Genomic DNA, 25,367 nt, shown 5'->3' on the forward strand with positions numbered 1-25,367 from the left:
CGCCCCGCCGCCCTGCGCAGCCGCCGCGACACGTGGCGAGCCCCGGGCCGGGGGCGGGCCCCGCTCCGCGGCAGCGGCGGGGCTGGAGCGCCCGGGGACGATTGAAAACACAGGCCTGGGCTGTGCCCGGCTGAGCGCACAGCCTTGTGCACCGCTTTTCTATGGAGCTGGTGGTGGGTTATGCCTCGGACTGAAGTTTGAAGAAGAAATAACTGAAGCAGCTTTGATACGACCACCTCATTACTAAATGGAAGGACTGATGGTTCAAAACCAGGGAGGGATGTAGCTAGAAGTAATGTAGTTTTTGAGAGTTGCCGCAATGGAATACAGGTACAAGTTCGCCTCCCTTTGCCCGCGTTGCACACGCCACAGGCCCCTTGCCTTCCTGCCCTTCCAGCAGCCCCACGGGAAAGAGCCGCCTCGCCCCAGCTCAGCTTTGTTAATCTACAGCTACCCAAATGAAACTACAGAGAGTAGTGATAACACTTCTGGAGCTAAAATCCATAAATCAGCAAAATAAAAACACAGAAGCTACATATTTAACCTTTTATTGCACTTTGGACATATACACGATATTTCCCACAATTACTGATTATTTCAACACTGATGCTACAAAACATTGCTTCAAGCTGCAAGAGAGTTTAGGCACTGATCCTGCAGAGTTCAAGTTAGAGCTACAAAAAATTTACAAAATTACATTGTATTACATAACATTCTAAATATCACAATTTTAAAAATAACGTTTATGTAATACAAAAATCAGAGGGTTAGAGTGTACAAACATTAACATTTTGAAAATGATTTTGTGTGTATATATATATATGATTTGACACTTCAAAAGTTTTTGCATTTTTTTTTCCTATTAGACATTCCCTTAGGTAAGAAACAGAAAAGCCTGAGCTTTAAACATATTTTACCATATAAAACAGATTCAAAATATACTTGAAAGGCCTATTTTGTAGGCTTCTATGTTTCAATTCTATTTAAATTAGATTTTAGATACTATTTTCAAAATGCATATGCAGAATGTGAGTGTGAATTAATAAATGATAATCAAAAAATCCTCATGTTTTCAAATTCCAGGACGTAACATCTTAATGACAGTAATTAAAGGTGCAGCACGCAATGGTTTAGACTTTTAGTATGAACAAATTTTTTCTCCTTTGGATTCTATTTCACTCTTCATTCAGTTAAAAAAGCTAACAGCTTTTTCTGGTAAGCATCCTCTGAATGGGTAAAAAAGCAAGTCACAAATTTCTTGTTCCTTGGGTTTTCAAACATAGAGCTAAAATACTTTTTAAAAAATTATATCTACACTGTTGAGGAGACCATAATAAACCCACTAACACTAATATATTACCGTTTAGTAGAAAATTATCACTCTAGAAAACAAATAGCTTATTTTATGTGCTAATTCCAGATGGAAACTAAAAGTTTGATGCAGAAACTGTGGGGCAAAGTTCTTTGGCCAAACACAAAAAGGATGCAATAGTTCTTTCATGGTAATCTTATAAAATATGCAGCTTCTATAAAATATATTTAATACACAACTGATGCATACACAATTATTCTCCCTGTGTTGCAGAAATTCTGCAAGTAAGCAGCCTCCCTAATTTCAAGGTGTGCCTCAGGCTATGTTTATGTAAAATGAAAACTACCCCATAATATTGCACTTCAGTGATCTGCTACAACAATAAAAACCTTACAATTTATATAAATTGTTCTTACAATGTCACGACAAGGGAGACAATTCTGTGTTTGGAAGTTAGCTTATTCAATGGATTCTAATGAAGAGTTCAAATAAATTTATGACTGGTCTATATAAGTAAATGCTGAAAATGAGGAAATTCCTTTCCATAGCAGCATTCAGGAATATAACTTGAATACATGAAGTATTATATTGGAGCCCCTAGATAGAGCTGATCAAATCAACAGAAGAGAGAAAGACGACTTGTCCTGAACACATTAGTATTAGACAATGGGAACAAAATCTGTGCAAGAAAAACCTTTCAAGCAGTACTACACACTATGTTTTTACTGATTTTACAAATTCAGTGTTTGGATATGATTGGATTTAACATTGTACAGCAGATCATTTTAAAGTTGACATGTTTTACAGCTGGCATATAGGTTAGTTCTGTCTTTATATAAAAACCTTTCAAATACTGAGTTCAAAAGTAATAAGCAATAAAAGGTGTGAATGCTAGTTTTGTAATCTGAGGTATGTTTTGAAGCTTTATGTTTACATTGTTTCATTATTTCTTTCTCCACTGAAGGTTTTAAAATGCTGTTTATTTAGTTCCAGGTTCTGAAGAATTTCTCTTGCCACTGCAGGTGCCAAAAGTCCTTGTCCTTTAAAATTACTCACACTCTGCTTGCTACTTTTGTAAAATCTGTACTTCTCATATGGAAGAATAACATTACAGAACACATTTATCATTAGCTAGGCAAGAAAAACAAATACTGCACTAATTTTTAAAGTATAATATGATATCTGCAGGAAAGTCTTTATATTTGAAAAATACAAACATACAACATGAATCCTTATTATGTAAACAAATTTGTGCCAAACCACTCTCCCTATAATGGTAACAGACCATTGGGAAGGCTAAGAATACAAATAATTTATTGACAAAATGAGAGTCAAAAATTTTGTAAAGACCAGAAACACAGAATATTATTGGAGAAAAGAAGACACTGAGAAAATGCTTAGTATATAAACAAGTCAAATTATATAATCTCCAAGGGATGATATGTTTCTTTTACAGGAGACTTGAATGTGCTTTTGGCCAATAAGCAAAAACCACTCCTAATCCTGTCTTAATTTCTAATATTCTTAAATTTATAATGACAAGACTGATGAGATTAGACTGTTTCAGGCATTAATAATGAGAAATGTCTGATCTAAGACTTGCAATTATTTGCTTAGACTTTCTATTATTTTTTTCAGAATCACCTATCCATTTATACTTACTGTGGATGTACTTCCTTGCCAAAGAATTTAAATGCAAAGCAATTCTGCTTATATTTTCAATTCAAACCAAGCTATATTAATAAAAAGTATATAATTACTTTCCAGTATTTTCAAGAATGTGCATACATATAGACACATACAGATACATATGTATCTATATTACATCTACAGCACAGCTTATGTTAAGGACATACAGTACAGGCAGTCAAAACTAACAGAGGGAAGTAGTATAATTTCAAAACAGAGGGCAGCATACATTTAAAAAAAAATGTATTTAAGTGCCCTTTTAATGCCACAGTTTTAGCATTAGTAACATTAAAGTGTTGCTGTATAGGAATCTCACTACTTATATTTTACAGCTTAATGGCCCAGCCATTTGCACAAACTACTGCAGCACTGAAATATATTTTATACAGTGCTCAGAATGCACCTGTGACTGAACTGGAAGAATTTAGAATAAAACCTAGAGAAGTGTCAGGCCCAGACAAGCTTGATGGTAGACTGCCTTTAGTTTAACAAAGAGTTTTAGTGCATGGTCGAATGAAAATACTTTAATGAAGGACAAGTTTATGTGGATAGATAGAAGGTAGGAGAACAGAGATGGTGAGGGTAATCTCACCCCTAAGGAGTTCCAGCTGTGCCAATTGTCAAGCATTAAGAACAAGCCTGCCCTTAACAGACCACAGCTGGATCCATTTAAGAGGGGTATTGTAAAAGAGCAGGTTGGCTGGTGGAGATGTGAGATGGAGTTTGTTGGCTGTGCAGAGGAGGAGGAATCAGTGCTGTGAGGAGCTGCCCATGAGATATCACTGAGAAGGTATGAAACCTTTGCAATAGGATGGCAACAAGTTTACATGTTCTAGTAAGCAACAAACTTTTGTTCTTTCATACTTAACATTAAGTCTAACTGCTGTATTTCACTTTGAAAGGTATTGTTGCACGTTCAAAGATTTCCTTCTGTTTTTTACTATTCTGGTTCTATGAGTAATTAAAAATTAATGTATGACAGAAGAATGCAGAAAAAACATTTGACATTTGAACAAAAACAGAGACACAAGTTCAACCGAATTTTCATGATGAAGGTAATCTCACCCCTAAGGAGTTCCAGCTGTGCCAATTGTCAAGCATTAAGAACAAGCCTGCCCTTAACAGACCACAGCTGGATCCATTTAAGAGGGGTATTGTAAAAGAGCAGGTTGGCTGGTGGAGATGTGAGATGGAGTTTGTTGGCTGTGCAGAGGAGGAATCAGTGCTGTGAGGAGCTGCCCATGAGATATCACTGAGAAGGTATGAAACCTTTGCAATAGGATGGCAACAAGTTTACATGTTCTAGTAAGCAACAAACTTTTGTTCTTTCATACTTAACATTAAGTCTAACTGCTGTATTTCACTTTGAAAGGTATTGTTGCACGTTCAAAGATTTCCTTCTGTTTTTTACTATTCTGGTTCTATGAGTAATTAAAAATTAATGTATGACAGAAGAATGCAGAAAAAACATTTGACATTTGAACAAAAACAGAGACACAAGTTCAACCGAATTTTCTTCTTACACTGTATTATTTTACCTGTTTTCTCCCAATGTTCAATGCACTAGCCACAATGACCATAAAACTACAAGCATTTTAATTTTCCTGGGTTTTTATGAACCATTAGAACATAAATGAATTAATACAAAACAATTACTGAAAAAATCCACACAGAGCTGAAGAACTGCATTACAGTTTTATGCAAGACAGCGCTCTACTGAAATTATCTTCAAAATGTACCTGGTTTGTTTTTGCTAAATAAGTTACCTAAGTATTTGATATAATCCACATACTTACCTGTTACAGAGTGTGGTAACATTTCATACCAGTCTACAGCAAAAGCTGACATTTAAACTACTTCTGCAAGAGATGTAGGATTCTTAAAGTCAAAGGAAAAATTTCAAAAGGAAAATTATTCAGGAGATAAAGTTTTTTTAATTTGAAAATAGTTTTCCCTCTCATAACATTACAACTTTTAGCATTATTTGAAGGAAAGATCAGAAAATACTAAAAGCATATTGTCCAAAAATACAGTAGCAAACTGAAAGCAGATGTTCCTGCAGGAAACTCAAGTTTCCAACGTCCAGTTTAATAGCAAAAATACTCCCTTTCAACTCTTAGTGTGTTTCTGATGGTGAGCTCCATTTTATTTTTGAACTGCTGATATGTCTTTGTTCTAGGAAGCTCTAAGCAATTAAGAAGTCTGTTTCCAATGGGATACCTTATACGCAAAAATTTAATAGTAGGTTCAGGATCAAAACCAACAGATGGTATATAAGAGGAGCCTGTTACGAAGAGCAGAATATCCTCCAATGTTACTACAGAGTCACCACCTAAAAGAAAAGGATTACATTTTATCACTGACTGTCTATTAGACATAAACCATTACCCTGCATATTAAGTGCTAAGAGGAAAAAAAACCCCATATGAAATCAAATTAATATGCTGAATAAATATGCAGAAAAAGTTTAGCAAGAAAAACCCACTTAAGTTAGTTTGGAAAAATCACAAGTGAATACAAAAATCTCTTCTGCAAGGAAAATATAGAAAACAATGGTCTTTAAGACTTCAGACAATCTATCTAATGAAGGATTTTTCTGTATCACTTAGATTGTGTGTTGGATATTTTTCTTTTAATTCACAGGAATCCTAGAGCAAATATTTCAGATATTTACCACTCTAAAGGTTTGGGCAACACTTTCAGAAATTCTAATTAGTAAGAAAGAGGGGGAAGAAGAAACAATTAGGAACTGACAGTGACTACAAAATCTTCATTTATTTACATCACTGAAATCTAAAAATCAAATTCTGTATGTATAACAGCAACTAAATAACCTGGACAGGGAAGGGGAGGATTTTTTCATTAAAAAAACCAAAAAAACCCCAAAAAACCAAACACCCCCCCCCCAACTTACTTTCCACATCTTGCAAATAGCCCATCCACATCTCCAAATGAGCACCTTCAACTTTATTTACATCTGATGAGAAATGGATCGTAAAGAGACTGTAAACAGTTTCCGCTGAGAGTCTTTCGGGTTTGTGGCACAATATGCTAGAGAACAAATCCGGGTGCATTTGCATTTTCTCCAGAATGCCCAGTGTTTTCAAGCCCTGTCTAAAACTAGGAGAGGGAGATAAAAAAGAGTGACCATGCATCAGAACTCTGCATTTTATAAAGCTGCAAGATGGGATCTCATAAATCTTCCCCATCTCCAGTCTCTTGTCAAGAGACTTGTCTCTTGTCTCCTATCTTGTTAAGAAGGTTACATAGTACTACAGCTTTATCTTGGGAAATGCATTGAACTCTCATTTTAACAATCTAAATGTTTCTGTAGAGCTTTTTGGGGAGATGAAAGAATTAACCTTATTTCCTAACTGTATGTCAGGTACTTGACTGTATGTACAAAGTAAACTTTTTACTTCAGTAAGAAAACATAGCAGTTCTCTTTCTTACAAATAGCTCTTTGGAAAACAGCTTAAATTCCTTGTCCATAGACAAAATGAGTTGTCTTAAAAGATAGTCTTTGTTTGGCTTTCACAAGTTTGCATGTTATTTCTGTTATATGTTATTTCATGTTATATGCTGTTATTTCTGCCTGTGCCAAATGCAGATAGCAGCATCCTGGGCAGTACTATTAACTGTGTTGTCAGCAGCTCAAGGGAGATGATCTTCTTCCTCTGCCTAGCTGCAGTAAGGCCACACTTTAAGTGCTGTGTCCAGTGCCAGGTTCTGGCAATGGGTGACTAGGATGATTAAGGGACTACAGCATAACCCTTTGAAAGGAGAGGCTCAGAGAGCTGGGACTCTTCAGCCTAAAGAAGAGAAGGTTCAGGTGGAATCTCAACATGTAGAAATATCTGAAGAGAATGTGCAAGGAGGTCGGAGACACAGGCTCTTTTCAGTGGTGCCCAGTGACGTAGAACATTCAACAGCTAAAATAACCGACTCTCTAGTTACTACCAGTCCTTTATAATGACAAGCAACTTCTTGTTCTACTCACTTATGCCCATCTTAAGCCCATCTCCCAAATGCACAAAACTCCACTACCTCATCCTCTTTAAATGCTTAAGTTTTCAAGTTAATGTTTAAGTGTTTAATGCACTAATTACTATGTTTTACTTTTTAACTCACTAATTTTAAAATAGATTGCTCAAACATGCCAGAGGGCCTTGAACTGAAGGACTAAATGCTTCTGACCTCTGTTTAAAAAAATCTTCACAATAAGAATCAGTTTTCATAGCTCTTTGAGACAGAGTTAATCAAATTTGTCAGTGTTGTGGTGCATACTACATGTGAAGTTTAAATCAGGCTATGCTTGTTGGAAAAAATTAGCATCCAATAAATTTTTATGATGAAGAATGCGAATTAGAAGTAAGGCCAGAGACCAATCAAAGAACAGTCAAGAGCTGCAACTTTTCCAGCTAATGAGGTCATCATCACCTTACAGAAACATCAATGCAATGCTTATGTTCTAAGCAGGCCAACTTACACGTGTTGACAGTATTGCACTCCTAATAGCACACACAAACTCCCTAATTGGAACTCTAGAAAACTCATTTGAATTCTAAACATATGTTTAAACATTTCTAAAACATAAAGATTCTAAATTTGAGCAATTCTGAATTAGAATTGAACATAAGCTAGAGAAATTTTACAGTGCAAAGGTCTTTGTGATGCTGTAGTTTAAAAACTGTAAATCTGCCTTCTTCCTAAGGTTGAAAAGGGAATGTAATGTGACCAAGGAGAAGTCAGAGCAGATGTGTAGAGAAAAGTTTTTTGGTTTAACTACTTAGTTAACAGTTGCTACTTAATCAACTGGAAATTACAGTACACTTCAGTGGTTTAAATGGAGAATGAATACCTGAAAGTAGTATTCTTAGTATGAGTTTTAGCAACATATTATTTAGTGTCGGAGCCCACGACATCTCTCTGGATGCCCTGGATGTCTCAAAGCCCTGGCAGGGGCTTGGAGACCCTGGCAGGAAGCCAAAGACACCTGGAAATTCGACCTTAATTCATAGAGCAAATTGCCAACCTTATATAAAGAATTACGGGCCACAAAAGTTTAAGTAGCATAGTAGTAGGAATTGCAGGGTGAAGGGAAAAAACTTTAGAGCACTGTACAGGGGGGTTTGAAATTCTGTACATGGGGGTCAGGGGTTCTAAGATGGAGGGATTTGGGCGTGCCCTGTCCTTCTTTCTTCTCCTTGGCATCCATGTTCAGGATGATGTTGGCACGTGTGGATTGGTTCATAGTGAAAGTGCACTATTTAGAGCTGCAGTGAGGAAAAGAACGAAGAAGTTTGAAAACTCAAGCAAAACAAACCTTTCTAGGGGTAAAGTAATTCTCTTGATTACATGATAGATCAGTATGTCATTCACCAGCATGTTCTTATCCCACAAAGCTGTTACAGGTCTTAAACAGCCAGCAGCAGTGAGGAATTCACAGCAGTCCTGTAGTGTAGACTGTAGGCTGGACAGACTATCTGCATATTTTATCTGCATAAAAAGATAAATTAGGCACTCGTTTACTACATGTGTGTATACATATATGTGAAAAAAAAACCCTTTTCATTTCAAGAAAATTTATATTCAGTAAGTCCTTTATCTCCAAATATAGTCTTGAACAAGAACAAGAAATAACTTATTGCATATTACCGTTTTTACTGTTTGTGCGACATCAACATCAGCAACATCTTCCAAAGTTGGCTTCACATTCTCTGGACCATAGACAAGACAGTTGAACAGTGTTTTGGAAAAGAAACCAGGAGGTGGACCACCATGAACCAGAGAAACGGCAATCATTTTACCAGCTTCAAAATAAATATTGTCTTTTACAGCTGCAAATAAAAAAAAAAAAGTTTTTAATTTAGATGCATAGAAATTATTTCTGATCCTAATTTTTTAATAGAAAGTGTCATAGTTCCTTTTTTTTTCTTAACGACTTTCGCTATCTTCTGACAGTTCAAACTATAAGACCATATTTTTACATAGGAGTACCACATTCTTTTACACCAACTCCTCAGCCACTATCAAGGTTTGGGAGATCTAACTTCCTCTTCCACTTTACATCCAATGAGTATTTAATTCTGAAGCATAAGAACTCAAAGATGCTAACTTGGGGTCTTTTGGAAGCATACTATGAAAAATAATGCTCTATAAATTTGAGGAAAGGAAAATAATTAGAAGAGACAGTGAATCAGGAAGAAAGAAATTCAATTAAAGAAAACAAATACACCAACTAAAACATTCCAAGTCTAGTCATATGCTGTTTTTCGATGGTTGTCATCAACATTTCCAACCAACACAAATGTTTTAAATTACAAATGCACACACCATCCCTCGTTACAATCGAAAAAATAAAAAAATTAATCCCCAGTTTTTATCCTTTTGGCTGAAGATTAAAAATATTTTAAAGTTATACATTTCTCAATTTACTTTTAAACAAAGTAACTAATTACCTTGAAAATCAAAAGACAAGTTCTTTCCAGAAGAGCCCTCAAACAATGATGAATTCTCAAGGTGAAGCATCAATGCTTGGAAGAAATGGTGTTTTGATGCAGCAGAAGTATTTGTCTTTGATCTATTTTTGCAGTTTGAGAAATTTACTTCAATAGTGTTTGTAGGATTGAAGATGCGCTGTCTAAATCCTTTTAAAGCACTACTCCAAATATTTTCTGCATTGATGTTAAGTCTTGTTGTTTTTGTTTTAACTTGTATTTTTAACTCCTTCAGTATATTACAAACTTCCCTTCTTTGCTGTCTTAAATTCCTACAAGAAAATTGCATGTATTTTCAGATGAAATCTATGATTCATAATTAACAACAGTTACACAAAAAATATTTAAACAGTTTATTAAGAAGAACACTTCTTTAAATGCTGTGGCACATTCAGGCATTGCCTGAATTGTATCAGTAAAACATTTAGTATATATTTTAAAAATTTTAACACTGTAGTGGCAAGTTTCAGAATACTTCTAAGAACTGATAGAAGGAGGTGAAAATAATTACCCTGGCATAAATCAAATACTGATTTTCTTAATTCAGTGACTCCAACAACAGTGCCAAACAATTATCACACAAGTTGACATTTAAACAACGTGAAACAAGTGAGAAATTGAAGTTGATAATTTTGTATTACAGATGTTTTGCAACCAAATTAGAAAAATTGTTGTCACTATAATGAAAAAGGTATATTTGAGTAGGAAGAAAATTCTCATTTAAAAAAACAAGATGTTTTCTTTACTAGCTTCCAACCAAAACTATCTCAAATACTGTATTTACTAGAAATACCTTATTCCCTCATCAGAATTGTTAGCATATAAGGTAGAATCCATAAATTAACTACTCACAAGAAGATAATGAATTTTATGTCCTCAAACTGAATATTCTATATTAAAACATATTGTTTTAGCACTGACTTTATACAGTCCTGAACAATTCACATGGTACAAATACAAAAACATTTAAAATTTAGGACCCATCTAATAAGAAGAAAGGGAATAAAAAGAATCCTAATTGCTATTTTCTAAAGAATGTTTAGCCATGCATCAATAAGACAAATATGCATTTCTGGGTTTTGAACCCCTTACTACCTAACCTAAGAACTCTCAGTAGGTTTCATTCTTTTCCCCTCACACCCTCTAGCATTTATAAACAGCAGAAGCCTTTCTCAACCTATGACTTCCATTTTTAAGTGTATACTCATCTCATTTTTGCCGTGACTATATATGTATATACACACACATATATATGCATACTGTATAGAGAGATATACATATATGGATACTGTATATACACAAAATATCTATGTGTTTGTGTATATACAGTATCCATATATATTTCTCTGTACATACTGTACACAAATAGATATGGATACTGTATATACACAAACACACACACACACACAGAGACCCTCCCCCTTCCATGGTCTGTAGGAAACACAGTAAAAAGCCATGTGCTAGATTACTCTTCAAAATAAGAAAAACAGAAGAAATACTTGTGCCTCAGGGCCCAGTTCCTGTTTGACATCACTGGAGATGGGGACACTGTCACTCTGTTGGATGCTGGCTGCTCTAGGTGTGAGCAAGGTGACAAGTTCTGGCACATTATCTTTGGTGATCTATAAGCCAAAACAGTATTTTAAGAAGATACAACTGAAGAATGCATGAACACTTTCTATTTCAAGGTAGCAGTGTAGTTTCCCCCTAAATCAGTACGGAATCTCATTTGTATCTTCATTTCTAAGAAGTCCACCAGTGCCTGAACTACAATTTTGAAAATAACAATTCTGTATTTTATTACATTGTGGTCTTAGGATGTGTTTTTAGTTGCATCTCGTACATCGCATGAAACTCCTGACTGACACAGTAAGTAAAAACTAAAAATATTAGTTTTTACAAACTTGAAAAGTTTTTATTACAGCAGATGTACATACTTAAAGATGGATGTACATTATTATGAACATCCATCTTTAAGTCAGACTTCTAGAACACTATTAAAATGGAAAAAATACCAATAAGCAAACTTAAAGCTTTGCCATTTGTATATTCTTAAGGTACCACTAAATTGTTAAAATTCCTTTAACAAGGCTCTATCTTTACCAAACTACAAAGTGGTTTACATACCACCAAATCCAAATAACTACAGCAAATTTCCAGAGTACATGGCTTACTCAGAAAACTTAAATCACTAAATTTAATTCCAAATTTATTTGATTTGCAATTTAATGTAAGTTCCTCCTATGGAATAAGCCATCATTTCCTCATGTTTACGCATTATCTTATGGCAATGATCAATTTCTGCGAGAAAACAGAAAATTACACACTGGAGTAGAAAACTGCGTGGAGATCCAGATGACTGCCGAGGGGACTTTGGAGGTGGCTCTTCCAGCAAACAAGGTGTTCCATGTGTCTTTTCACAGGTAGCCAAAGCACGCTTTTTCTGTTTGCTATACTTCCCTGTATGATTACATTATATTAATGAATTTTCTCATTGCAAAGTATGCTTACATAACCTGAAGTTATCATTTAAGAAATCGCCATCACATCCGTAACTTCACCTGATTTTGCAAAGATACTTCTGCATTCCATGCACTCCCAGTTTTGCTCCCATGACTTCACAGATGAACAGGCCAAATGAGTCCCACGAGAACCGCAGTACTGGCAACGTTTAATTTCCCATTTACTAAAATGAAAAACTTAAGTATTTAGAATTAGACAGAAGAATGAGGCTAGTTAAACAAAAAGTAATCAATAGTAAGTGCAATCCTGACACTAAACCAACAAAGCATAATTTTATCAGTCGGGCAGAACTGATTCTAATCAAGGAGACTTTCTTTACACAAGATGTACTCATAACTGGCTGCAACAAGAAAAAAAAGCTACTCATGTTCCAGCACCTTGCAGTGAATGAGACTATTAGTACTTCCGTCCTGAAGTCAACAGACTGCAGGCACTATTTTCTTCTCATCCTGCTAGTCAGCAAACTCCTCTGTTTTTATGGGTATCCACTAGTCAGCTTTTCCAAATAGTAATTCTTTTAAAGGAGAGCTCTCAAGGGAAGCATTCAAACTACTGACCTAAGTCTACTACTTTAACAACAACTTCTTGTAAAGTATTTTAAATTGCTGAATTAAACTCTTAATGATACATACACAACATTAATTTAGGTACATGCTGTGTTGATACACAAATTCTGCTTCACCTGTGTAAAATGAGGACAAGGTAACTGATAATCCCTTAAATTTGGTTTTCGCTTTTATAACCAGATCAAGTTAAGAGAAATTTAGTATTGAAATATGATTATATTGAGTAAAACAAACACACTATCTAGACAGTGTCAAGTTGGCTTGACATTAAAACGTGATGCCGAAAAATACCAAAACATTTACATAAATAAAAATTATAAGTAACCACAATGAAAAATATGTAAAAAATCCTATTCTATCCTATGTTATACTTTCCTGCTTAAGTATCATACCTATCAGGTTCATTATAGTCTCTTCCTTTCTTGCAGAGACATCTTTTAACATCACAGTGTTGATAACAATGCAGTAATTCTTGATATGCATTTTCTTCAAGTTCCCAAGATGCATCCCTGTAAACAAAGCAGAAGAATATCAGAACTCTATTTCTGATTGTTTCAATGGGTTACTTTGTATTTTGAAAAAGATATATGCAATAAACATATGATTATATTTCAGTCATGTCATGTTCTAGGTAACAGGGGGGTTCTAGGTAACAGAGGGAGAAGGGGGGAAGGAAAAGTCTAATAACTAAAATAATACTATAAAACACATAGACAGAATTTTTCTTGCATAGTTACTTTGATTTCAAGTATTTATTTTTTTTAATATGACTTCAGTGACAGAGCACGTTTGCTCTGTCTCCATCCCTTTTTTCTCTCACAGAAAACAAGGATATTTGTTTAGGCAGCCTACACAAGTTACCACTGAAACTGGTTTCATGAATGGTAACTCAGAATGTTCCAGGCCACTACGGTGAAGTTCATAAACTATTTTGACTGTTCCTCCTCTCCAGAATCTTAAGCTTTTGTCTCAAGAGGGAACTGACGGTGCTCTCTGAAGAGACTAATAGTTATTAAGGAATACTTCTAACAAAGAAACATCATTCTGATCTCTTTCTGTCATATTTTTAGCCTCATCAGGTGATAGAAACAGGAAAAACAGCTTGGAACTTTGGAAGCAGATGATATACTATCATAACCTTTGCAGTCCCTTGGCAAAAGATAGGAACTGTATGGCTGAGTAATCAGCCAATTACAGTTCTGTCTTGACAGAAATGCAGATAATTAAACCTGGACAAGGAAGATACACTTCTTAGCAATCTCTATGTTAAGGAAAAATGATTGTATTTAAGAAGTGCTTTTATCTTCTAATTAGGTTTACAATTTCAGTTGAATCATAGCATTAAAAACTACTTTTCAGAGCTTTCTGTTTTGTGTTTGATATAACAAATTTCACCTTTACCAACTTTTATGCATATCTAAAAGGAAACAGGCTACTCCTTACCAAACTGAACAATTCTACAACTAAAGGCAGAACAAACGTTTCACATATTAATAGCTGAAGTTCTGTAGAATAAAATAAATGTTTGTAACAGCCTATCAAAGTTTTCATACAAGAGTAATCATTAACAAAATTACTCACCTTTCTGGAATGTGTATGCCCATTCTCAACATTTCTTTTTGAAATCTGTCCTGGTTATTACATACTGTGCACCTAAAGAAAAATATCCCAGCACTCAAAGCTTGATACTGTGCCAAGGAAAAAAAAACACAACAAAGAAACCAGACCAATTATTGAATTACTACCATCCTTAAGATGACAATAAATTATGTCTTAATGTTCAGATGCATTACAGTCATGGATACCGTCCTGACATGGGTGTTAAAGCTGGTATCAGTCATGATGTGACTTGACATTAAAGCAAATGGCAAGGATTTTTCTCTTCCTTTAAGGAAAGAGCTCATATGCCAGAATAAGGTTCATAAATGAAAGCACCATCCTTTTCCGTCAACCTCTCCAGATCCAGTATAAGTTTACAAAAAGAATGTTGTAATTTTTCTAGTCTTGGATTTAGCCAGAGAACTGATGATGGAGAAATTACATTTTTAGCACTCAGATTCTGTACATAATGACTTGTTGAAACTTGCTGAACTTCAGTTCCCAAAAGTAGTTAAGGCATGAAATATGTATCGTACATGCAGAAACGTGGATTGGGCACAGGGGAGAAAAAATAATAGCATTAAAACCTCAGAATCCTTTTGTGTCCATAATGCAGTTTTAGCACTGTTCTTCAAACCTAGTATACTTCATAGCTACTACCTACACTTACCAATAAGCAATTGTTCCATTATTTTTAAACAGAAATGTGATCTCCATGGATGCAAAAAGAATTAAAGGGAGAACCTGTATTACCTGCAAGCATTCTCGATGAAACCAAGCATTTTTACAGCAAGGACTTTTCAATACAGTGTACACTGGAAGATGTTCAACCAAATCCAGGCATATTGTGCACTGTGAAGCTCCTCTAGGTTCTTTATCCATGAAGTCTTGGACTGGTCTATGTTCCCAACAGTAAGATCTAATGAGAATAATTTATGGTTCCATTAACAAAACAACATTTTAAGAAACTTCTTAATAAAATTTGAAGACAGCAAAATAATTCATTAATCCATTTTTTCATGTGCAACTGCTACGCAACAAGCTAAAAATGCAGACATACTGGTTTTGGCTTTGTCTGGGCTTAAATTTCTTAATAGTAGCTTGTATGGCGATGTTTTGGATTTGTGAGGAAATCTGTGCTGATAACACAGTGATGTTTTAGCTATAGCCCAGCAGATCTTGAACAGAGTCCAGACCTTTTCTGTTTTTCCCCCACCAGTGAGCAAGCAGGCTAGGGATGCACAAGGAACTGGGAGATGAGACAGTTGGGATGGCTAATCCCTACTGACCTAAGGGATATTCCATACCATGACATCCAAGAAATGCAGCTCTAGAATAAACCTTTCTGAAGATGCCTTATCTTTACATGTACTTGAGGTGATGAAAGTTGTTTTCTATTAATTGCCTGCCAGATTTCAATCCATCCACCCTAAAAACTGAGCTCACAACAAGGATAATGCACTCAAGAGTATTTTGACTACAGCCAAGATGCTAGACAGATGACAGTAAAAGAAAACAAAACATTTTAATGACATTTGATATTAAGCCCTTTTCCCATGCAGTCCATCTCTAATAAACTTGGAAACACAACAAAATGGCAGACATTGTGTTTTGACCATTTAGAGATACAGGTAGCCAAAGCTCTGCCATTTCAACACAGCACAGGAGACAGGCAAACAGAAAACCAAATCAACCATTATGCAGTTTAATTCAGAGTTCAGAATTACTGTTCAGTTTCATAAACAACTTAACTACTTGTATAAGCATAAAGTCATGTATTTAGAAGTGTTGAGAATCAAGTTTATAAATTTTAGGTTCACAATGTAGCCATTTGCCTTTAATGTCTACCACAAATCAGGTATTTGTTTCCTAGATTATCTGATGTCATTTGCAGCTATCAGCCTATCCAAGAACAAGCTGTGAAAGAAACCCAAGTCACCTCCTGTCTAAATATAATAATTATATGGAAAATGGAAAAACAACAAAGCCCAAAACTCACCTGAAGTCTTCCATAAACTGGAAAATGCATTCCTTTTGTAACCCACAAGGAAAATGGTAACTTCGTTTGCATTTAGGAGCTACACATCCAATTGAAGCTCCCTTTTTCTTACAGATATTACATTTCTAGAAATAATTTGTTTTGGAAACAGAATATTAATATTTTAAATACAAGTAAAATTACAGGAATTAAACCAACAGAAAAGTTAGAAAAAGTGTAAGAAAGAATAGTAGTCATTAGATTAAAACTGTGATAAGACTAATGTGGTTTAGCTCTGTTACAAAGAGTAAATATGCAGTTATGTCCCAGACTTAATGTATTGGTTTATATGCATATTGTCTTGTGACATGTAAGATAACATACAAGTTATTTTGCCAGTACCTATCATTTATATAGCTCTAACAGGCATACACATATATATACTTATATATAGGCATCAATAAATCATTTACTCTCAGCTTCAAGCTCAGCACAATGTCATGAGGTATTATGAAAGTTTAATTAATTCACTCTTATTTATCTGGAACTTACCCAAGGAATAACAATAGCTGCAAACTCTAGAGGCCCAGGGAAGCTGACTTCAGTTGTGAGGTGAATTGTAATGGAGCATCCGGGCCCCACTGTGATCTCAGAAACATTCACTAGGCTTCAGCCTGAACCAACTGGACTCGACTAAGCCTCTCTGGAAGCTCATCAGAAACACTGTTCCCAGGAACTAAGGTATCTAATGAGCTCCTGTTTTATAACAAACAGTCTTGGAAACTTTTTCTTGCCTGAATAACAACCCAAGTGGAATAGTATTTTTGTTACTGAAACTTCAGAGAATGCTACCAACTCAAATTGCAGCCAGGATGGAAAATTACTGTCACTAAAGCCCACTCTCTTGTGACTCTATAAACAGTGGTTCAAAGTGAGACTCTTGGAGCTCAATTCTCAGAAGACATGGAGCTAATGTGCATGTCTCAAACACTGATAACCTTATGGCTCTGGAGCCAACCAGGGACTGCTGGCAGTAACACACAAGAATTGTTGGTGATAACCAAGGATTACTAGTATGGACACACTGTGAGAAAGGAGAAGATTTCACTGGAGCAGAGGGCCTGGCAGAGATTCACTTGGCTGTGAGAAAGAACCACAACACAGTGTAGTGCAAGCACAGGAACATGGAGCAGCAGCAGGCATGGATTCTGGGGTGGGATTTAGACCCCCAAAGCCCTCCAACCCATTTCCAGAAAGGCCTGAAAGAACAGAATGCTCATGGTAACTAATTTACATAGAGGGGTGGAGAAACCTATCCTGAGAAAGGTACCCTCCACAAAGGCCAGGCCAAGTGTGTAAATGACTAATGAAACTTTCTGCCTTCTAGTGGACCCTCTGACTTTTGTCACTCTTTTTGCCCAATGAGCAAAATCTTGGGTGCTTCCTTCTCCTGAAGGGTGGATCATTACAATTTCTGCAGGGCTTTTTTTCCCCTTGTGGCTTCCATAAATCCAATATACTTGTTACTTAAACGTATAATTCAGGTGCTTGAATGCACCCAGCACATTGTTTACTGGAGGAAGAAAACAAACCCCACAGGCAGTATGCTAAGAGCACTTAAAAGTTACCTTTTCCCCCTTGTTAATACCAAAGACATTATTCTTACCAGTTTTGCAGCTCTTTTTACTTCTTTTCTAATATCTGTGATTAAAAATCCATCTACACCTTCATCTTCTTCACCCCTCTGCCAAATGCCACTTGACATCAACTACAAAAACAAATGAAGTATTTTAAAACATCCACCTAACCTAAAGATTTAAAATCACATACAGTGTGCTTGACAAGTAAGAGAGAAGTTTAGTCTAAAAAAACTCACTGGAAACATTTTAATGATTAAAAATCTGCTATAAAACAAATTTTTTGTCTGACATGACAATAGCCAGTAAAATGAAAATAAGTATTTCATAACATCAGCGTATTGTATAATACTATAGGGCCTGAGATGGCATATTTTGCCTTCCTTTTTGAACTATACAGACTATTCAGATAATTGTCAAACAATTACTTTCAGCATATAAATCTTCAGAGGAAGTAAAATTAAATTAGCTTAGTTAATATGAATGACAATTGTGCTGTGAAGATAATGAAGCACAGTAGGAAGTAACTGTACTGAAGTGTCACCTAAGAGGAAAAGTAATTCGCTTTAGAGGAGATTTAAATAAACACAAAATCAAGTAACTAGGCAAATCACAAGAGCCTGATGATAATTTAAAGTTAGGCAGCTACATTACAATTTTCAAATAACTGAAGAGTTTCACAACTTGATGCTGTTTATATTCTTTACAATCTCATTTTATAATTTCAACATAGTACCATTTAAATTAGTTTTATCAATACTGTACTCAAATAAATGTAAGATTACATACCCAAACCAATTAAATATATTTTTCCAACTGAGAGACATTTGGCAAAGAATAATTAAACTGTCACTAATGTGCCTCTTTGTAGAACTCTTTTCGTATATAACATACACTATATTAACTATATTTAAGTAAAATCACAGGGCTTTGCTCATTTTTAAAAGAAGTAGAGACAAAAAAATGTAAAAGATACTTCAATGAGCTTCCTGCAGTTAAAATACCTTTTAAATCCTAAAGCTCAGCATTGCATGCATGACTTTTCCTACCTGTTCACCAGGATAGGATTTTTTAAAAATAATTTGATATGGCCTTATATAGGAGAGAAAATTACCACTAACATGGTATAATGGCCTCTATTTCCTTACAGCTGCTCAAAATTTATTTAAAACCAAATTTCTCTATGTAACTTCAGAAAACCTCCACTCTCCTTAGTTTTTAAAGGATTCAGTATTCAAACTATTAAACCATCTACAGTCAACACTCTTTAAAGAACTTGTTGAGAAAACATACCCCCTATGTTACGTCTGGTACTTGACACCCACTTTAAAACTGGGGAGAATAATTCAAATTACATTTCTTAACAAAGAAAAGACTTTATATCCACAGCTTTGTTTACATTATACACTTCTACTAATTAGTGAAACTATACTAATATGATCAACAGGGTACATATAACTTAACTAAAAATTAGGACTTAAGTGTCACAATGTTCTGTGTAATGTCAGAGAATAGCTCACAGCCAGCAAGAAATATTGAGAAATGAAAAAAAACCTTTTCTGTACTTTCCACATTGGGTGGAATTTTCACATTTCAAATTCTGAAACTACATTTTTCTTATAGGAGGAAATATGTAAGTGCAAAACTTCCTTTTGTCTTAACAAGTACCTTCATTGCTATTTGCTATGATAGGTTAGGAGAATTAATGAATTCCTTTAAGTGGATCATGAACAATTTAGCTTTGAATAATGGCTTATTGGGATTTACTTATTTCATCTGCTGCAATTGACAACAAGAAGCTTTCAAGGCTATCAGTTAAAGCTCACATTTCAAGCTTTGCAACAACAAAATTGTTACAAAACATGACAGGTTATTAGTATTAAATACTTGTTGCACCTTTTTTTTCAGATAAAACAGAAAACTCCAAGATCAATACCATACACTTACCAAACAGTAATAATGAACAGTGAGATTGTATTCCACATAGGTCCTTTTTTCTCCATACTTTTCAGGGCAGTCATCTGTCCGTCCACAGAGAACACAGACTAAAATATAGAATCACATTTATAACCACAGTGAGTGTACTGAATTGCTATGGATCAGCTGCAGAGCAGTAGCTTTCACCTCTTTTAATCACATGCATCTTCAAGTAAATTACTGGATAAAGGACAGTAGATATCCCTTTCCTTATTGTTGAATTTTATAATAGATACGGAAGAATGTACTATTTGTTCCTCTAGTTACTAGAAAGAAAATACTTCATCAGCCTGCTGATCCAGGAGTGGTCTATCAGCCAAGCTACATTCACAAGCAGATTGTGCTCCTAATTGAAATATCCTTCCCCAAACACCCAAAAAGAATCATCAAATGGCCAACAATGTCCCGGTGCATGTGAAATGTCATCTAATTGCTACCACAGCTTTTAAAAACATTTAACAATTTGAGACAACACTGCATTTAACTAATACCTTGAGGTTTTTCCACTTACCAAAGTTTCTAGCCCACTATCATAGTTCCACAGACTTTTAACAGCTTCCCTTTAATTCCCAGTAGATGTATAAAATACATTTATAATATTCTAGGATTAGGAACAGTCACAGCAGTAACAACAGCACTGCTTCAGCCTAAGAAAGTGCTGAACGGTACATCTCAAACACAGCTCTGTGTGATTTGGATAAATTCACAAGGTTACCTGCCTAAAACATCTGCAGAACATACTATTTGAAAATAGTCTAATTATAGCAAACAAACCTAAAAGAGTTTTAAGTTATTTCTTTTTCATTTCCTGAGACAAGTGGTGGTTCTAACACAATTTCACATAATGGTTAGTGTTGGAAGTGACCTCTGGAGATCATCTGGTCCAAAACCCTGCAAGGCAGGGCCACCTAGAGCAGGTGACACAGGACCTTGTGCAGGTGGCTTTCGGATGTCTCCAGAGAAGGAGTCCATGACCTCTCTGGGCAGCCTGTTCCAGTGCTCTGCCACCCTCAAAGTAAAGAAGCACATCCACATGTTGAGGGGGAAGCTCTTGTGCTTTAGTTCACGACCATTGCCCCTCATCTGTCACTGGGCACCACTGAAGAGTCTGACACCCCCTCTTGGCACCTGCCTCTGAGATATTTATACGTGTTAATGAGATTCCCTCTCAGCCTTCTCTTCTCTAGACTAAACAGGTCCAGCTCCCACAGTCTCTCCTCATGAGAGATGTGCCAGACCCCAAATCATCTCTGTTGCCTCTGCTGAACCCTCTCAGAAACTCCTTGTCTTTCTTGTACTGAAGAGCCTCAAACTGGACACAGAAATTTGATTATTGGAAACTCACCTGCTCTTTGAGCATGAATAAAACAAGTCACAACTACCATTATATGTGCATATTACGTATTTCTGAAATTATTTGATAAAATCTTTACTCACTTTTTGTGCTTTGAACATCAAAATTAGTCTTTTTACTCATCCCGAGTTCTTCTGGCTGTCTGTAATGCAAAAGAAACAAGGTATTAAATACATCCAGTGCATTAAAGAACATTATACACCTCTTTTATGTTTAACTGCAAAAAAACCCCAAAAAAACCCACAAACTCCATAAACCAAAAGTGGGATTATGATAGAAGACTATAATAATTCAACTGTTGTTGTGGGAGACAGAGGTTCAGAAAGCAGGATGCAATTGTCCAGAAAAAAAATGTGGAGACCATGAGAGATATAGCAACTTTTACCTATTTCCCCAAACTAACAATACATTCTATTTCCAGAAGAGAAAATAAAGTCCGATGCAACAGCTAGTTATCTACAAACTTAATTGTACAGAAGAGTTCTTACTTATTTTAAGCAACAGAAATAATGGTTCACAGATAACCCAAGAAACAGCTCTGACTTCTGCTCAAATAAAGGTTGTACTAATGCAAAGAACTTGAAAACAAAAACATAACTGAGTAGTGATGTGACTATGAATACAGTCTCCATTGTTTGGAGAAAATGCAGAACCCTGGCCTAATCAGAGAAACCCTGATCCACAAAGGTGAGCAACACAAAACTGGAACATGCACACAAGTGAATTTACACCATGTAGGACAATGTATTTTACATTCTGAAGTAGAAAGCAATTTATTTAGAAAAAGTGACCTAACTTGCATTTCTTTCAAACATCACATGAGCTGTCCTTTACTGTGTGCCATACCGTGCACCCTTACCCTAGCCCAACTTGGAAAATCAAAACCAAACAACCCAAACCAAGTAATTCCTAGTTTCTTCACTACAGCACCAAGATGATTATTTTTTTCTCAGAACCCTTCCAGGAACACATCTGGAGATCTTTGACTTGCCTTCCCTTAGGAAGCTGAAGAAAGCACTACCTAAGTTCTGCAAGCCAAGAATCAGGAGTGATGGCCTGCATCTCCAGACTGGAACTCAGGTAGGCAGACAATTCCCTCTTGCAGGCTAAGGCGAACAGGGAAGCACCCAATAACAAATCCAAGGGTCAAACCAGAAGCCTGACAGACTGCCAGCTATCCCGGTATTTACAGTTTTGATGACTACCAGACATCAGCTTCAAGAACAAGCTTTAAGCTAATTCAAACTATTGCAAATAAAGCACCGTAGCAATTTTACTGGAGATCTAGGGAAGGAGGCATATTGGGAAAGAAAAATAAAGGGAGGCAGAAGTCTCGGGCACAAGGCAAGTGTCCTGTGCCACTGAGAACCAGAGTAGTTGCACAAAGGACCTTGGCCACAAAATGGTCCAAAAAGGAAACAAACTAAAAAGCATCACCACTAAATTAGATGAAAACGTTCCTAAAGAAAAATCACACTGATAGACAGATTAAGTAAGTGACTACTTATTTCCCAGAAACACACTTCCCTTTTTCTAAATAAAGAGGAATAACTATATTTAACCAGGTACAGAGGGAGAAAAAGACCCAGAGCTCACACACATTCCCTGTCTTCAGGATGTCCCCAGGATGATCACTATCGGTTTCACCGTTCTCACGCTCCTGCGGTAATACAACAAATAAACTAACTTCACACGGCCACATAAACTTTTTTTTAGTAAAAAGCCCTACAGGTGGACAAAGCACATATGTGGCTGGAAACAAGAAGATCACCTTCCCACCTTTCCTTGGCTCCAGCAAAATAGAAAGAAAAAACACTACACCACCCTCAATTCCCTCAACTTTTTTCAAATTCTTTCAGGTATGTTAACCCAAAGTTCGAATTTACAAGTTAAAAGACAGGCGGATCAACCATTAAGGCCCCCTGCAGAAGTCCTCTGGGGCTTTTCACAGGAACAAAGCAATTCCGCATCCATCTGTTTGCAAGGCAGGAACGACCCCATTATCGCCCTGTGTCTAGAAAACTGGTGTAAATAAAATGTATCTACTTTGCCTAAACAGGCTGGAAAAGTCCTCAGAGAGTGTGTTGTGCTACATTCGGTAATTTTTTACTGCTCCATAACGTAACGCTTTTGAAGAGTCTTTTAACTAGAGATTAAAAAAAAACAAAGCCAGCCCCAAGAGGCACGGGATCAGGCACACGTTTTCCCAAACACAGGAACAAAGGAAGTCTCACTAAGCCACCTGTGCACCCCGAACATCCACGCAGTGGGACCTGCAGGTGGGCCCACGGTCACTGCCCGGAGCCGTGTCCCGCGCAGTCCCGTCCCGTCCCTGGGCAGCCAGCCGCGGGCAGCGCCCCGGCGCGTCCCGAGGGGCGAGCCGAGCACGGGGCTTCGGGGCCGTGCTCCCCCGGGCCCGCAGGGCTCAGCCGCCAGCCCCGCCGGCACCAGGGCCCCGGCAGGTCCGGCCCGCCCGCTCCCCTTCCAGCCGCACTCCGCGTCTCCCCGGGACGCCGCCCGTCTCCCGCCAGCGCGGAGCAAGAGGGAGCATGCTTGCTTCGTTCTCCCGGGGCTCCGAGCAGCGGCGGCTCCCCAAAGCACGGGCTGGGAGGCTGCGGCTCGCCACTCCCCGCACGGCGAAGGAAGGGGCTCCCGCCTCCCTGCCCCCGCAGCTCACGCAGCCCCGGAATCGCCCCGCAGCGCCGAGAGCGGCACTCACCGCTCGGACCGGGCCGGGCCGGGCCGCGCCGATTCCAACCCCAACATCAACCGACGGCCGATTCAAACCCCAACATCCGCCCCCTGCCGGAAGCGCGGCCCGCCCCGCCCCGCGCCCTGCGGCCCCGGAACGCCGGGCAAGCCTCTTTTGGAGGATTTACCTGAGGAAACAATAAGCTGCCTTTTTTTTTTTTTTAATATTTTAAATTTTTGTTTAATTTTTTTTTTTAAATTTCTGTCTTCTGCAGCGTGTTCTCATTTTTTTTTTTTTTTTTTTTTTTTTTTTTTTTTAATTTCTGTCTTCTGTAGCTTATTCTCAAGGGGCCTAGACTGCCACCGTATGGGGCCGTGCTGACCCTTTTCCCCCCATATCTGCAATGAAATGGAGTTTCTCAGTGGGGTTGTGTTTGATGTTTGTGCTGATGTTTTTCCATTGGAATGCCACTGGTGGTGCACCGTGTTACGAGAGAGCTCGTTCCAGCGGCTTTGGGAGTTGGCGAGTGCTCCTCGCCGCCCGGCAGAGCCGGAACGCTGCAGTGCCGAGGTCCATGCGCTGGGAATGCTGAGCGGGTGTCAGCTCAGGGTGTCACCCTGCACGCTACCGAGAGCGGCTCTCCGCCATCCCCGCCCTCATGCTGGTCTCGGCAATAGCTGCTCCACACCTTTATTCCCCCCGGTAACTTGGCTGTAGAGCCCGGAGTCTGTGCCCATCCCCAAGCTAGACCCGAGATCCCTTGCCCCGGCTGGAAGTTCTCCAGCTGCAGGCAGAGGCGGAGCAGAGAGCTTGTCTGGAATCTGTAGTTGGCTCGGCAGGTGTGGGGACCTGCAGCTTGTTTTCACTCAACTGGCCCCATTGTCCCACTGCCTCTCTATTTTCCTGTGCTTCTTCACCTATAATATGCCTTCGTCACACCCGTTCCCCTAAACATCCCATAACGCCTTTTGCTACCCTAAAATACCCCATAATGACTTTGTTCTTTCCTGACAAATATGTGATCATCTTCCCCCCTCATCAGTTAGGAAGTTCCAGCTTAATCTCCAGTTTAAGCTCCCAGTGTAATGGGACGGAATGTTTCTGTCAATGGCCTGGTCTTTGTCACAGTCTCGGTTTGTGTGTCTGGGGCTTACCTTGGCCAAGTCCTGCATTGTTAAACAGCTGTTAATCCTTCCACCCTGTACTTCTGAAAAGAAGGATGTCTATGAATATGAAACAGGGCGAAAGGTAGAGAAAGACAATTATAGGTAATTATTTTCTTAATTTTAAAAAATTAACCTATTATGTTGATTTTCCTAAATGTACCACAGAATGGTGGGTGTCCCATTTCATCCAATAACCGGTGACCTACCTGCTATCCAGAGCTGCTTCCATTCTCCTTCATGGATTCAAATGCACATTTTCAGGAAGTTTAGAGTATTGTTCTTATCTGTACCCTGTCTGGCTTGCTGACTATTCTAATGTATATGTCAGGAATTGTCACACTGCTAATGGAAATGAAAAGCCTTAGTGTTGTCTT

The 25,367-nt window shown here is 37.5% G+C and overlaps 1 protein-coding gene and 1 long non-coding RNA gene across 2 annotated transcripts; one reads left to right on the forward strand and one right to left on the reverse strand.

Annotated features, from left to right (window-relative positions):
• The first annotated feature begins 64 nt into the window (after positions 1-64).
• Positions 65-13,751, forward strand: LOC120500443. Its single transcript, XR_005627097.1, has 3 exons — positions 65-292; positions 11,817-11,924; positions 13,661-13,751. It is a non-coding gene; the product is annotated as an uncharacterized LOC120500443 (long non-coding RNA).
• Positions 4,059-23,942, reverse strand: G2E3 (G2/M-phase specific E3 ubiquitin protein ligase). The gene is made up of 16 exons (XM_039705378.1): positions 23,855-23,942; positions 21,219-21,277; positions 19,752-19,849; positions 17,834-17,935; positions 16,189-16,313; positions 14,943-15,108; positions 14,172-14,278; positions 12,983-13,099; positions 12,063-12,187; positions 11,829-11,961; positions 11,001-11,123; positions 9,463-9,773; positions 8,660-8,841; positions 8,328-8,500; positions 5,916-6,121; positions 4,059-5,333 (listed from the first exon to the last, which is right to left on the reverse strand). Exons 1-16 carry the CDS (start codon positions 23,899-23,901, stop codon positions 5,089-5,091), a joined length of 2,319 nt encoding a protein of 772 aa, XP_039561312.1. The 5' UTR covers positions 23,902-23,942; the 3' UTR covers positions 4,059-5,088.
• Between the last annotated feature and the right edge of the window lie 1,425 nt (positions 23,943-25,367).

This window comes from Passer montanus, unplaced genomic scaffold (genome assembly GCF_014805655.1).
Source record: "Passer montanus isolate IOZ18808 unplaced genomic scaffold, ASM1480565v1 scaffold18, whole genome shotgun sequence".
NCBI classification, from domain to species: Eukaryota; Metazoa; Chordata; class Aves; order Passeriformes; family Passeridae; genus Passer; species Passer montanus.

What these genes read in the sequence shown, in the direction of transcription:
- G2E3 (XM_039705378.1), bottom strand. Translation starts at nt 23,901, where the DNA reads ATGTTGGGGTTGGAATCGGCGCGGCCCGGCCCGGCCCGGTCCGAGCG. An exon ending in CAGTTTATGGAAGACTTCAG is followed by an intron (nt 15,109 to 16,188) that starts GTGAGTTTTGGG and finishes TATTCTCATTAG; the next exon opens with ATCTTACTGTTGGGAACATA. An exon ending in CTATTTGCAAGATGTGGAAA is followed by an intron (nt 5,334 to 5,915) that starts GTAAGTTGGGGG and finishes CTTTTCTTTTAG; the next exon opens with GTGGTGACTCTGTAGTAACA.